The 14,459-nt window shown below is 39.2% G+C and overlaps 1 protein-coding gene across 1 annotated transcript; it reads right to left on the bottom strand.

Annotated features, from left to right (window-relative positions):
* Window positions 1-4,210: 4,210 nt before the first annotated feature.
* ZC3H12B (zinc finger CCCH-type containing 12B) lies at window positions 4,211-14,271 on the bottom strand. Its single transcript, XM_072335571.1, has 5 exons — window positions 13,512-14,271; window positions 9,812-9,951; window positions 8,213-8,447; window positions 8,017-8,123; window positions 4,211-7,521 (listed from the first exon to the last, which is right to left on the bottom strand). Exons 1-5 carry the CDS (start codon window positions 14,120-14,122, stop codon window positions 6,104-6,106), a joined length of 2,511 nt encoding a protein of 836 aa, XP_072191672.1. The 5' UTR covers window positions 14,123-14,271; the 3' UTR covers window positions 4,211-6,103.
* Window positions 14,272-14,459: the final 188 nt, after the last annotated feature.

Raw genomic sequence — 14,459 nt, 5'->3', positions numbered from 1 at the left:
CTTTCTGGGTGCTGTTTTTCTTTTGGATATTCTGGAAAAGGTCCGCTGGTCCCAATTGGCCGTCCTACCGAGAGCCCTTCTCTTTCAGTGACTCTAATGTGGTCACTGAGTTTGGATTATTTAGGCAGCATGAGGTCGTGCTACAGTTTTCATCGGGCTGGGATTTCAAATGAAGGTAACTTTTCTGTCTGATGTTATTTCTATGCATGATTTTGCTGTGGTTGAGCTGTCTGTTGCCATTGCTGCAAAGCTGGCATGATGAGCTACATTAGCTACTGTGTGGAAATGGACTCAGTTGCCATTTTAGATAATCAGTGAGAACAAAGGCAGCTTTTTTTCCCCTAAATTGAGTTTTCTTGTATTAAATATTCTTGTAACTTAGCAGCTTCTATAATGACTTGTCAAGAAATTAGGAGTCGAAGCACTTTTATTTCAAATCTTCTCAGTAAGAACTGGTTGGAGTGCATCTTCTGGGGGATTAAGGCAGTTTCTCTCAGTCAGTCCAACAACTTCCAGTAGTTAAAAACAAACGGAACAGAAATCAGGAAATGCCAGTGCAGCGTTGTGAAATGGCATCTTCTTAATGCCTTCTAGTTACTGTTCTCATTAGATGCCAACATTATATGCTATTGATGCTTTTAAAGGGATACAAAGAAACACACAAACGTAACAGTTCAAGAAGAAAAGCATGCTAACAAATAATGCGCTGTGTGCAGCTTTTTTCCTCCTCTGATAAAGGCACTCATAGTAAAATTCCTTTTTCAGTGTGCCAATTGGTTTGCCTACTAGAAACGTGTTCTGAGTTGGGGCTGAGAAAGGCAGGGTTGATGTATTCCTTAAGTGCTTGATTTTCCCTTGGCTTTGGGCAGGACTGATAGAGTCAGCCTGCTCACCTCTGTAAATTGACCCTCCTAGGCAGGTTTCTGCTGTTAAAACCATCTCCAAGTGGAAGGTATAGAAGAAACTAGAGATACAAATTTCAGAGCTTTATGGAAGATGGCAAGGAAATTATGTAAATGGGAATTGCTGAGGAGCGATGGCCTTAGGAACATCCCTTTCACCGAATGCAATGGTTGAATCATTAGGATAACTTACTCCTGCCTGTTCAAGTCTTAAATATTTTGTTTTCTGAATGGTGACAGCAGTCACTCTCCACTTTCTCCAGTTTCCCCCAAAAAGGTTGCAGTGATTTCAAGTCGAATCACTGTAGTGCTGTTACCTCCCCCCACAAACTAAATGAAATGACGAGGCTTTGAAATAGACAAAGAAAGCTGTTTTAATAAAAAGACTAGTGCCAAGTGGGACCTAATGAACACAAGTTTTTCCTCTGCTTTTTTTTTTTTTTAAAGTGACACGGAGCACCCTTACTCTCATCCTTTTCCTACGCAGATTGAAACATGGAAGCTGAGCACTGTGTGACTTCACAAGTTGGGTGTTCTTCCTGTAAATCAACAAGGAATAAATGTTGAGATGCAGCCTGGGTGTGTTGTGACAGATGTTTTGGACTAAGAGCTCTTCTGAGACTTCTCTTAAGAGGGTTGCCAAAAAAAAAAAAAAAAAAAAAAAAAAAAAAAGGAGGCTAGAAACAAATTATCCAGTGGCTCTCAGTTTTATTAAATAAGCAGGTTTTATATAGATAGATAAATAAAGTATAACATTTCATGTGTATTAAATAGTTATGCAAACCTTCCACACAGAGCAGGGAGGCTACAGGTAACAGACTATATTAGTTTTGGATTCCTCTAAAGAATTTAGTATGTTTACAAACTTCAAAATACCAAAGACCAAAATAATTGAGATTATATAATGGATCTTCAAAGGCTAAGCAAACACTGGCATGGGAATAGCTCAAGTAACAGCAAATTTGGGGGGTTTTTTTGTTTGTTTGTTTGTTTTTTTCCTGTTTAAACATTGCAAGGAACACCATTAATATGGCTCTGGCACTGTCACACAGCCTGCCATGGGGGTGCATAAAAAGGGACACTGCCAAATGCTTAACTGTAGCAGTAATAGTGGCAGATCTTATGATCTGGTCAATAGGAGACATTTCATGTTCACTTCTTCTAAGTCAAGAAAAAGCAGGTATTTCTGTGGGCCAAACCTGCAGAGAAATGAAGCTCCTACCTCCTTTTTAGCGTGGGATTTTCAGAATGGCTGCACTCAAAACATGCTCCCCAAAACATTCTTGATTGTGGCCTGGTGGATGTCACAGGTATGCATGCACACCACCAACCAACCGAGTTTTAAACAGGCTCACCAGCTCACGTTTATGCTTTGCATGTTCTGGCTTTATCAGTAAGAATTCCAAAATCCAGAGTTTAAGGCAAACTGGCCTTACCAGCGTGTATGGAAAACTTTGGGGTTTTGGTTTGTTATTTTTTTAATGGGGATTCTTCTGTTCTAAGCAACTGTATAGTTCACTTCCTCTTTGTAAGAGTTTAAACTTAAAACGTTTATTACTGAAAGCTAAACAGCCTCATGCTAGTGAATGATGTCCATGCAGCTGCACCTCGAGCATTTGCACACTTACTACAGTGTTTTATAAGTACCGTGTATTGGCCTAACATCCATTTTTATTTCCCCACTCATTTTGTCATTGAGACTTACATTATATTTGGGTCAACCAAAATAACCCAAAGAGATTTATAAAATTTTACAACAATTAAACCGTAACGTTTAATTCTACAGATGAATAAAGCCCACTACTGTAGCTGAATAAGACAACAACAGGCCTAACAGTAGTCAAATGTTCCATATGTGCAACTTAATATCTTACTAACATGTAATTAAAAACACATAAAATTAGGCTGACTTCCAATAAAGCATCTGAGTTTTCAATCAGGAGTTTAACATTGTGCATTCTTAAGTGATAACTGATGTGAAAGTAATATAGCTGGAGACTGAAGGTCAGTAATTCAGAATGCCTGGAGCAAGCACTGGCTCTGCTTACCTTATCCCATCTTCTTGCAAGATTGCATCTCAGCGCTTTTTTTTCCCCCTTCTTTGCAGTTTCTCAGCTAGAATCTTATGGGTTTTATTAAAATATAGTTTCTAGAACTGCTTACTTAACAGTTTTAAAAACATTTAAATACCATGCTCTCAGAAAGAGCATTTATACAAAGTCTTATATTTACAATATAGACATTTGTGATCATGTGTTAATAAGATCAACTCTTCCATGTAAGAAGAAATCTAAGCTTATGCGCTCAAGATTAATTCATGTGTCAGTGTTTTGAGCTGGCTTGTAAACACGTCTGAGAACAGATGTGGATATCTGAACTGTCACTTTAACTGGTGGATGAGGAAAGACTACAGCACATACAAAAGTTTCGTTTCCTCTAAGGTGGACTAAACAAGCACAACGTTTGTGAGTTAATTTCCACAAGGCTACGCTGCCCGCTCAGCGACTCCGCATGGGATGGATGCAAAGAGCTTTTTATACATAGGCAATCGATCAGCTTTCAGAGTGCCTCACGCAGTTGGTATGCCATGTTTGCAGTACCATAGCTTTTCCAGTTAGATTAATCCCTCTTCTTCTTGTTTATCAGGAAGCCGACATTTGGTAAACATGAGAACAGACAAGTCCTGCAGAAATGACTGGCTCCATAAACCACACACAGCTTCACACAGCAACTTCCTTCCGCTCAGGCTTCCACATGTTAAAGTATCAAAAACACCCACCAAGCCTCCCAAGACAGCCTGTCTTTGTAATGGGAGGAAGAGGGGACAAACGTGTTTTTACATACCAACATTCCATACAAGATGGAAAATGTGAGTGCAATATAAACTTCATTTTAAGCCAAAATAAGTTATAAATTAATGCATTTAGAGTAAAGCAGGCTTTACTGTAATTACCGTTACACTTCAAACACATGCAGAGGAGTGAACGGCAATATTTTTACATAAGGTTTAGTGCAAGGATGAGTCTGCTCCATAGACTGAAGATGACCACGTGATGCCTTGAGGTGCACACACAGTATCTGTGCGCTGATAAGTTGTCTTGCTCCTCTAGAAACTATGAGTGCCCAGTTTAAATAACAGGAAATCATCATTACTCGTGGGCTACTTCCATGTGACACACAGTGTCACAAACGTCACAGAGAAGGTGGAATCCTGAAGTTAATGGGGAGGTTTATGGGTTGTTAGGGTGGGGGGGGGGGGGGGGTTGGGGTGTTTTTTTTTTTTTTTTTTTATTTTATTTTATTTTTTTAAACAGTTTTTATACAATCAAGAAAAAGAGATACAATTTGTATCAACAAACAAAAGGTCATTTCTGGCTATTTGAGGCATTGCTCTCAGCTGCTTAATACCATGCGAGAGAAGAATTAATCGCAAATTAAATATCCAATGGGTTGGTTAGTAAGAAATGGTTTGGGATATTGCTTAGGAGTTCAACCTGTTTCCTCCAGCTACTGTAGGTGTCCAAAGATTTATTTTTTACTACTAACAGAGGTAATAACCAACTAATTCAAACTCAGTTATTTTTAAACACCGGGTGTAAATACAAATCACCTTATTTAAATATGTAATGGCATGGTCATTGTATATGTTCCCTGTAACAACAGAAGAATATTGGTCATGTGTGAAATGATATCCATTATTAGTATGTTAACTGTTATTGCACCTATAATGGTTTTCTTTGTTGCTTTTGACCTGCAGGAACACATTTTGCCCATGATAAATAGCCTGAAGAGTATTGTGAATCAAATCAATCAATCGTTTATACAGTAATGCAAATGTGAAAATGGTGTCATTTTGTTCCTTAGACAAACAGAGAATGAGAAAGCAGCATGCAAGCCATTATCAAAACACCAGAAACAACCCTGACTGCAGCCTCACGTTCCATGTGTTTCACAGTAAGAAACATTTAGGCAGTGTCACACCTTCTCATGAAGAAACAAGAGGCCGTAAACCAGGCCTTCTCAGCTTTCATGAAAAAAACTACAGTAGAAGTCATTAAGTCCTAGCTCGAGACATATCGAGTTAGTCATGGTTCCAAATGTTGAAATATACAATGGAGTCAAAAAAGGGCGTTCAGTCTGTGCAGCTTAAAAAACAAGAAACGCCTCTTTTGGAGACATTTAGCTACAAAGGTTCCCACCCTGAGCAAAATACCAGTTGAGCAAACAATGCCACACCTCTGCATGGATCTGGAGAGCAAAACCAAGCAAGCTTCACCACTGACCCCAACTGTAGCATCTCTTTTCAGGAAACAGCCGCTCCTGCTTCTGTCATGGGTTCATCTTGGATGGCCATCTTGCATGCTAAATGCCATCCTTGCCCACAGAAGGGCTGTAGTTACTGACAAGTTCCTGCATTAACATTCATTTCCCACTACTTGAGTCTGAGTAATCCAATTCATACACAACTGACAATGTCCTTTCATCTTCTCAAATCGTCTGGAGCAGCAGCTGCTTACTGTACCTCTGATAGGCAATTCTGAAGAGGGAAGCTACAGTTAAAACACCTTTTAGTTTTAGCACGCCTTCATATTCCTTAATGTTTTGGTCCTAATTTAATGAAATATTTGGCTTCTGTTGGACCGAAGCAACAGTAACAGATAAACCTGTGGGGATCAGTTTTGAAATTTAAGAAAGACCATTAAGAAAAAAATCATTTTTGTCAAGTTACTTTTCTTCAATATTTGAGGTACTAATAGGTGGTGGTCAGATGACAAAGCTGAAACCCTAGAGGTCATCTGGGATTGTATACAGCATGCTTTGAAAGGCCAATTGGTTATTTATAATCGAATTGAAAGTGTACGTTAATACATGCAATATAACTGCTAATAATAGTTGTGTATTAAGAGCTTTGAGACACTGAATGTGACATTGTAGTTCTTAAGGAAATATCCATGCAGCAAGGTATGCATTTCCTGTAAAATGCTATTAAAAATCCCTATTTTAAAAATCTTAAAATTTACAATACAATCAACTCTTAAATAGCGCCTCAATACATATACAACAACTACTGTGTACAGAAGTTTATCTTACCTTATTAGAAAATATTTACAATAGATTTGCCTACCTCCTTCTTTTTATAATTTTTCTGCCAGCTCCTATGTGCTGTATGGTTTCATTTATACAAAAGAGGTTATAATATCTCAACGCCCTGTTCTTAGTTTGGCAACAATCATAGCTGCCAGCTGTTGTGCATCTGTCATGTGGGGATTCTTTTCCATCACAGAAAGGACAATGCTTGGCGGGAAGATATTGCAGAGGTTCTTGTATGTTTGATACTGGTGCTCTGGGATAATATGTGGCTCCCGTGGCTCACCACATATCCCAATCCATGGATTCCTCCACAGCTGCTCCATCTTCTCAGGCATGCTTCTTACCATTACAGGCTCATAACATGGCTGCATAAGGTTGTTACTCAATGGATATGAATGGTAAGTATAAGGGTCTGATGCACATGGTAACGGATCCCAACTAGCATGCTGTTCTCGACACAGAGGTGGTCTTCTCTGCCTTGTAGGATTACTTTCATAAAGCCGTGAGTCAGAAATACTGTCCATTCTTGTCATGACCAAGGCACGGCTTGGTTGTGCAGTTGATGGATGAATATTTTGAGGCACAGGGTATTCTCCCGGACAACTGGACCGTGCTCCAACAACTGGATGCTGGGCATGCAGGCCTAAGTGGGAAACAGACTGTTTGCGAAGGGATTTAGGCTCTTCAGTTCCGAAACTCTGAACTCTATTTAAGGCTTCATGGTAACCATGGGGAAAAGGCTGAAGACGATTTTGCGATGTCAGTCTGTGGATCTTCACATTATCTTCTGGACTGGCATCTGCTACACCCAGATACAAGTCATTGTAAGAGGAATAAGAATCATTACTTGTATGGCTTAAGCAATTATCAGGACAGGGGCTTGAGTTTCTAGAATACATCCCCTGGTCCATATCAGCCCCGTAATAATCTGTGTTATGCATACTACTTATGCTCAAGTTGGAGAAATCACTGAGTAAGGAATAATAGCCGTGGTCCCCTAATGATTCATATTTGGGATAATGGTCAGTGTAGCTAACTGAGGTGCCATGGCTATTGGTGACTAGTATTGGAGGATATTGCACACTGGACATGTGTTCCAGTGAGGATTTCTGATGTGTGAACTGTGAGGAACCTGGCACTGGACTGCTTGCAGAACGAGTATTTAATGCACCAGCTGCATGGCTTTTTGGTGGAGGGAGCGTTGGTACACTTAACGCAGAAACCAGAGATGGGACAGAGTTGGCCTCGGACTTCCGGGCTACTGTTAACTTTTCCTCAGGCTCCACAGCTACTGATCTAATGCTTGGATCTGACTGACGCTTTGGGGCAATGCGTTTCACTTCAGAACTGATCTCTCCTTTGGAGCTGGAGGGCCCTGTGCCACATTTAGCCAAGGCTCCCTCACTCATTGTTTTCACAGCAGATAATTTGGCACTTATTCGAAGCTCATCCGCTACTGACCTTTGAGGCTGGTTTGCCCGTTCTGGGTGGTAATATTTACATTTGTGCCCATAGGTGCACTTTTTACCTGTAAGAAAAGTGATTTCAAGTTAAATAAATTGATACTACCACCTGCTACCTTTTTCTTCACACCTTCCACTGTTTCTTAATTTTAATGTTTCTGTATTATCACCGTAAAGAATAATAACATATGCAGGAAGTCACAGACTCTGTGACTACCTGTAACCAGGTATATCACCACATGCAGGGCAAGGCACATCACTTTTCTTCCTACCAATCAAAAGTTCAATACTGACAACATACTCAATGCTATATAAAACACAACATTCCTAACACAGTTAGTGTAGTTATAAATCTCTTTTATTGAATACAAACCAGAAAAAAAAAAAAAGCAAAAAGCTGTGATAGCTTTAATTTTTTGCTATATTGTTCTTATTAATATGTGCATGATGGACATAGAAAGAGATATGCTGCTAGGACAGATAGTAATGACAAAATGTTAGTTAATCGCTCACCTCACCTACCTTTGAATAGAGCATATCAATATGGCTTAAGCACTTACCATAAGGACACGGTTGTTTTTTATGTTCAGGAATAACTGGCCTTTTCCTTAAGAAATTTTCAAGGCTTGGACCATGGCGTCCTAAAGGATCATCAGGAGGCATAAACCTAATGGTAAAGAAATGAAATTTGAATTGCAGTTTTTACCAAGGGTTTGGAATTGGCAAATTCTCTTAATTTTTGAAGAAAAAACATACTTGTCATTCACAAACGAATACATCAGCAGCCGCTCCTCTATGAACTTCTTCCATTCTGGTTTTTCATTTTGAAGATCTCGGTAGTTGTCATTTGATACAATGATGCCATCTGAGTCAAAAGCAAGCTTTACTATGAATCGATCATCATAGCAAACTACTCTTCTTCCCTGAACTCTTCGAGATGGGGTGAAAACAAGAATTTTTTCTTTCTCCAATTTCCGTAAGATTTCTTGATCTGTAAAATAAGTTTACTTAAGCAACTTCTTTAAATGTTTGTAAAGAAATGCAGCCCTTGAAATATTAAACTTAAATTCTCTTTTCTGAGAAATAATTTTCTTATTATGTGCATATATGATCCCCATTTAAAACAACAACAAAGACCTAGAAGGAGAATGACATTTCTGAGCTTTCAAAGAACTAAGTAAATATCCTGTATTTAAGCTTCATAACTACTGTAGTCCTCTGTAAGTAACCATGTTTAGGAACAGTTAGGAAAGGTGCATGTCAAGAACTGGCCTTGTTTAGCTTAGAGAAGGCTCTGGGGAGACCTCACTGTGGCCTTCCAGTACTTGAAGGGAGTATATAAACAGGAGGGTGGAACAGCTGTTTGTGAGGGTGGACAGTGATGGAACAAGGGGGAATGGTTTTAACCTGAGGCAGGGGAGGTTTTGTTATTAGGAGGAAGTTTTTCACCCAGAGGTTGGTGACACACTGGAACAGGCTGCCCAAGGAGGCTGTGCATGCCCCATCCCTGGAGGCATTCAAGGCCAGGCTGGATGTGGCTCTAGGCAGTCTGGTCTGGTGGCTGACAACCCTGCACATAGCAGGGGGTTCAAACTATGTGATCTTTGAGGTCCTTTTCAACATTGGCCATTCTATGATTCTATAACTCAATTATTACTGCCTTGTAGTAGCTTAGTAAATTGTAACTACTGAAAATTGGGGTTAAAAGGTATTCTGCTTCTTCAAGATAACACTGCTAAATGAGTCCCTGGCCAGGCAGTTTTCTATTCTTATTATTTTCTATTAGCCCAGTGTATGGGAACTGTTGAGTCACAGCCTGAACCACTGATTGATCACCTGAGGAAAGGAGTGAGTCAGCCGTGGGAGAACAGGTGAAGGCAATCCTAGACCCCATTTAAGGGCTGACTGACTGCCACATGGAAAGGGTCTCTTTCTGGAGATCTTTTTTCTGTGGAATATTCCCTGTCAACCTAGATCTTTAGATACAGGTGAATATTCCTTCCCTGTTTGCTTCACGCCAACTGTAACACCGACAGTAACACCCAGCAACTGAGAATGATTTTCTGTCCCCTTAACAAAGTTTGCCATTGGTGGAAAACTGTATCTCCTCTCAAGAGCATTGACATGATCCAGTTATATTTAAAAAAAAAAAAACATTTTTTTTTTTTTCAGATTCAAATACTTAACTGTTCCTCACCAGTGAAACTGTGTTGTTCCTAAACAGCTTAGTGCAAGCAACACTATGACCACAGCTTAGTATGTAGAATGTCATTAGAACAAATGACACCGTTCTGTCTTAATATAACACACTTATTTACTTGAACCAAAACATCAAACAAAATCTTGGCCTGTTACCTGTAATTGGTGCATCTGGTCTAGACTGTTCTTTTCTCCATGCAGGTACGAACACAGTGATATCTTTATGTCCTTTTTCCAGAAACCAATCAACAGCTAGTTGAATTCCCCGACAGGAAAATCCTTCTTTATTTCCATGGCTGAAGAAAAAAGAACCAAAGAAACAAGAAAAAAAACAACCAGAAGACTTAGAAACAGCAAATATAAAAGTTTTGGGTCTGGGTTTTGTTGTTTTTCCTTTTAAAGCTGTCATGATGTGGGTAAATAAGGGAAGCAGGATTTGTAGACAAAGGTAAACTGTTTTGTCAGACCAGCTTACTTAACTGAAAAATGACAGTTGGACAAAGCTGTTTAATCATCAGATTACAAAACTACTACTTCAGTCATAGTAGTTCAGTAAAATTTAAAATAAACAAGCAGGCAAATACAAAACAGTTATAGAATAATCCTAATGCAAAAGTGTTGTGGAAATGCTAGGTCATGGCCTGAAGCAGTGATGGAACACCTGGTGAGAAGGCAGAGCCAGCCCAGGAGAGCTCAGGTGTATGCGATGTACCTGGGTTACCAGAAGGCATGGGGCCAAGATCCACCCCTTCCAGACCTCACTTAAGGGCTGGCAGTGGAGGTATCTCTGCTGTCATTGTTGCACCTTCCATCACACTACAAAAAGCTTTTTTGTCTTTTTCATTTTTTTTAGCTCATCTACTGAAAAATGTCACCATGTGCAAAAAATTGAGCTCACCTGAAATAGTGCCGTAAAAAAGTTAGCAATAATAAAAAGACAAGAGCTAGTGATGCTGGCTATTATGAGGAACAGATGCTTTTAAAACATCATTTAGAGAGAAACGACTCTTTAAAAGTTCTCCAAGTTCCTCCTTCCCTTCTCCAACTAACCAAAAACTTGTTTGCTGCAACATACTGGGGTCTCTACAATTGTACAAAACTGAGAGCGTTTGAAACAGCTCTATGATACCACTTCCATTCATACAGTGGCATTAAAAGTTTTTGCAAAGGAAAAATAGACACTAGTTAGAATCTTAATTATAGATCTCATTCAGTCTACCTTACAGGTTGATTCATTAAATATGGAACACAATTCTTCAATTTTATCATAAATCTTCTCAGGAAATAGTTAAGGAGTGCCTGAATAATGTATGAGGATGTCTATTAAATATTATGTTCTTGGTATTTATTCTACATATCTAAGAAAGACATATAGGCTGCATTATGGATGGATTTCACATTTAGATTCAAGCTAGTACTTTTTTTTGTCTGAAAAAGAGTGTATATATTGTTGCTACATGGTGACATTGAGGAAGAAAAAATACCAAGGGGGAAGAAAAAAACAAGGTTGACTCTCTTACTGGAAAGAATAACCCCCCCTTTGTCACACTTTAGTTAGCAATGTGAACTACTTTTAAAATTGCATTGGAAAGAGCAGACTGATAAGCCAATGTTATTCTCCTTGACATGCTTTTCTCAGAATGCCTTCATTCAAAATTGTCTACTTCCTCAAGGCAGCAGCAGTTCTTTGTCAACCATGAGAAAGAAGTGGAGCTCAATATTCTATAGTAATTTATAGTAATTTCCAGTACTTCTATAGTAATTTTATATAGTTTTATAGTACTTTTATAGTAATTTCCAGGACTTCTACAGTAATTTATTCTGATAATTTCATTTGCCGCAAAAGGTGTTAACTCAATCAGATCAGTGCTGCTGTATTGAGGAACAGTGTCCTTGCTTTCAAAGAGTGGTTGAGCAACCTCCTAAACACTGGAGGAGGTAACACTGAAACAAATCTATGGCAGTCAGGTATCTAATATCAGAAGTATAACTAAGGCCTATGGATAACACGGATATTCCAAATCCTTGCAACTTAAATCATTAATGAAAAAGCATTGCTAAAGTGATTTTCTGTACCCTTTTCAGATTTTACAGAATATACTAATATTTTAGATTTTCAAATGCATACACAATTTATTTCATAAGCAGAGTATTAGTTCACAGGTAATAAGAGTATACAATTTCTGCCAGCTGCTGTCAGGAGTTACTCAGGCAGAGACAGAAACTACAGTAAAAAAAATTAAAAAGATAGTAAAATCAATATTGGTGATGTTGATTTACGGAAATATCTTTATTGTGGTGTAGCTTAATGATAACAGGTAGGCAAGTACCAAAGCTGTTCCCTCACTCACCGTACTCAGAGGTGGGAGAAAATGAGATGTAGGAAACAAATAAATCCTAGCGGGTTTGAGACAGGAGTTTAATGAAATAAAAGCAAAGGCTGCACAGAAGCAAACACAGAAAAAAGCATTGTTCTCTACTTCTCATCAGCATGCAATGTTCCTCTGCTTACTGGGAAGCAGGATCTGAATACATACAGCTGTTGCTTGGGAAGACAAATGCGCATGTAATTAGAATCAGAGAAGAAGAGAAGAAGGGACCTTTAAAGATCATCTAGTCTAACTATACTGACATGAGCAGGGATGTCTCTCATTATATCAGGTTGCACAGAGGCCCATCCAGCCTTACCTTGAACACTTTCAGGAATGGGCCATCTAGGCAGCCTGTGCCAGTTTTTCACCAGCCCCACAATGCAGAATTTCTTCTTAATACCTAATCTAAATTTACTCTATTTCAGTATGAAACCACCATTAACCCTTGTCCTATCACTACATATCCTTGTAAAAAATTAAAAAAAAAAAAAAAAAGTCTGTCGTCTCTTTCTTATAAACCCACTTTAAGTACTGAAAGGCTTTCTTGGAGCCTTCTACAAATTAAACAACTCCAGTTCTCTCAGTCTTTCTTTGTAGAACAGGTGTTCTAGGTCTGCCATTTTGTGGCCTTCCTCTAGAACCACCTTAAAGTTCACATCTTTCTTGTGCTGGGGAACCCAGGGCTGAATGCAGTACTCTAGGCTGTCTTTCATAATGGTGGACTAGCAAGGGAGAATCACTTCCCTGTTGGACATGCTGCTTTTTATGGAGCCCAGGATACAGTTGGCTTTCTCCTTCTTCCCCAGAGCTCTTACTGCTGAGCATGATGTCATAGTCTGGAATATATGTTCGGTCTACTCATGTCAGCTTAATGACAATGTCCCTTCCGCACCTCTTGTCCACCCTCAGGCTACTGGCCAAGAGAGGTGGGGGCTGGAGAGAAGGAATTGATGCTGTGCCAGCAGTGCTCTGCAACAGTCAAAACTTTGGTGTGATATCAATGCTGTTCTAGTTATAAGGGCAAATCACAACATGGCATGGGCTGCTCTGGGGGAAGTTAAATCCTTCCCATACAAGATTCAGTATAGATCCATGTTAACCACAGCTTGAGTTAGTATAGACTCAGGTAGCCTTGTGCATAAGTGCATCTGAATTCACAAGTACCTCAGCTGTGTGAGTCAGTAGGTTAAGCTCATGCACAGCCATGTACAGACACTGCTAAATTGCTTTGACTGAATAGGCTTGGTCAGCAGTAGTTCAACTTTCCTCAAGTCCAGCACACACTATCAGCATATATTGTCATTTTTGACTATTTTAACTCCCCTGTTTGATCACCTTTGGATATTAATATTTTTCAATATTGTTCAAGGACTTAAATAAAACAAAACACAGCACAGTTAAATTCCCCAGCACCAATACAGGTTTTTCACATCAATATTTTTTGTCATTTTCTTCTTTTCATATGTTGCAAGAGGGAAACCCACCTCATAGCCACATTGCTTCCATCAATGACAATTGGCCTCAAGTTATCACTGTTATCCACAACTTCATCTTCAAGTGACAATTCAGGGCTTGCTATTTCCTTTGGGCAAGGATTTCTTGGCACCAGAGTATTAGTGGTACTGCTGGCACTGTTCTGTCCCTCTGATTCACATTTGTTACCAAGTCTCACAAGTTCCGCCAGAACATCATTGATGAGCGCATCTGCTCCCAGTTTATTCAGTACAGCCTGGATCTGATCTCCTGCATACCCAAGCTTTAAAGCAAAATCCATTTTAGCTTGGTATTCCTTGTCCAAATTTGTTTTGCATTCCTCTAGTTTCAAGTCTTGTGTGATACTGCTCTGTGAAAAACTTGGGCAATCCAAGCATGGGGAGCGACAGAGTGGCCGATGTGGTTTAGTGGAAACCTCTTTTTCTCTCCATGGAATATTGCTACAGCTGCTTTGGAAGTACGGTTGCTCAGGTTCACTTTCTGAGCTCGTCCATTCCTCAGATTCAGCACTGCATTCCCCAACATTTTGTTCCACATTTCTGTCTTCTCTGGAGCGCCTCTTCTCCATTTTCAGTTTCCCTACCATAGACCAGGCCGTCATCACGTTCAGCTTCCAGCTGGAGAGCTCAGAAATTTTCCTTCATTTCCAAAGTCACCTGGATTTCATACTCAATTGCATTGTGTTTGCTAGTTACACAAACCTTACGCAAGGCCGGAGCTAATTTGCCTTGCTTACCATGTTCTGGCATAAAAAACACCAACATGAAGTTCCTTTAAAAAAAAAAAAAAAGAGCTTTTGTAAAATTCTGCAATACTTGACTACAGTAATTCTGTTTACAAGTAAAGAGAGTTCTCTAGTCATTTATATTTCCATGTTAAGACTGATCATAGTAAAGCATGTAATTTTGTTGAATCTTTAGTCACAAATTAGATTATTT

The sequence above is a fragment of the Excalfactoria chinensis genome, chromosome 4 (assembly GCF_039878825.1).
Source record: "Excalfactoria chinensis isolate bCotChi1 chromosome 4, bCotChi1.hap2, whole genome shotgun sequence".
Classification (NCBI taxonomy): domain Eukaryota; kingdom Metazoa; phylum Chordata; class Aves; order Galliformes; family Phasianidae; genus Excalfactoria; species Excalfactoria chinensis.
Note: the sequence above shows the minus strand (reverse complement) of the source record. Positions and strands in the feature narration are given on the sequence as shown.

Excerpts from the sequence above, each read along its gene's own strand:
- ZC3H12B (XM_072335571.1), bottom strand. The coding sequence starts at position 14,122 with ATGACGGCCTGGTCTATGGTAGGGAAACTGAAAATGGAGAAGAGGCGC. Across the intron at positions 9,952-13,511 it reads GGAAGCAATGTGGCTATGAG|CCATGGAAATAAAGAAGGAT; the intron begins GTGGGTTTCCCT and ends TTTTTTCTTCAG. Across the intron at positions 8,124-8,212 it reads TATTCGTTTGTGAATGACAA|GTTTATGCCTCCTGATGATC; the intron begins GTATGTTTTTTC and ends CTTTACCATTAG.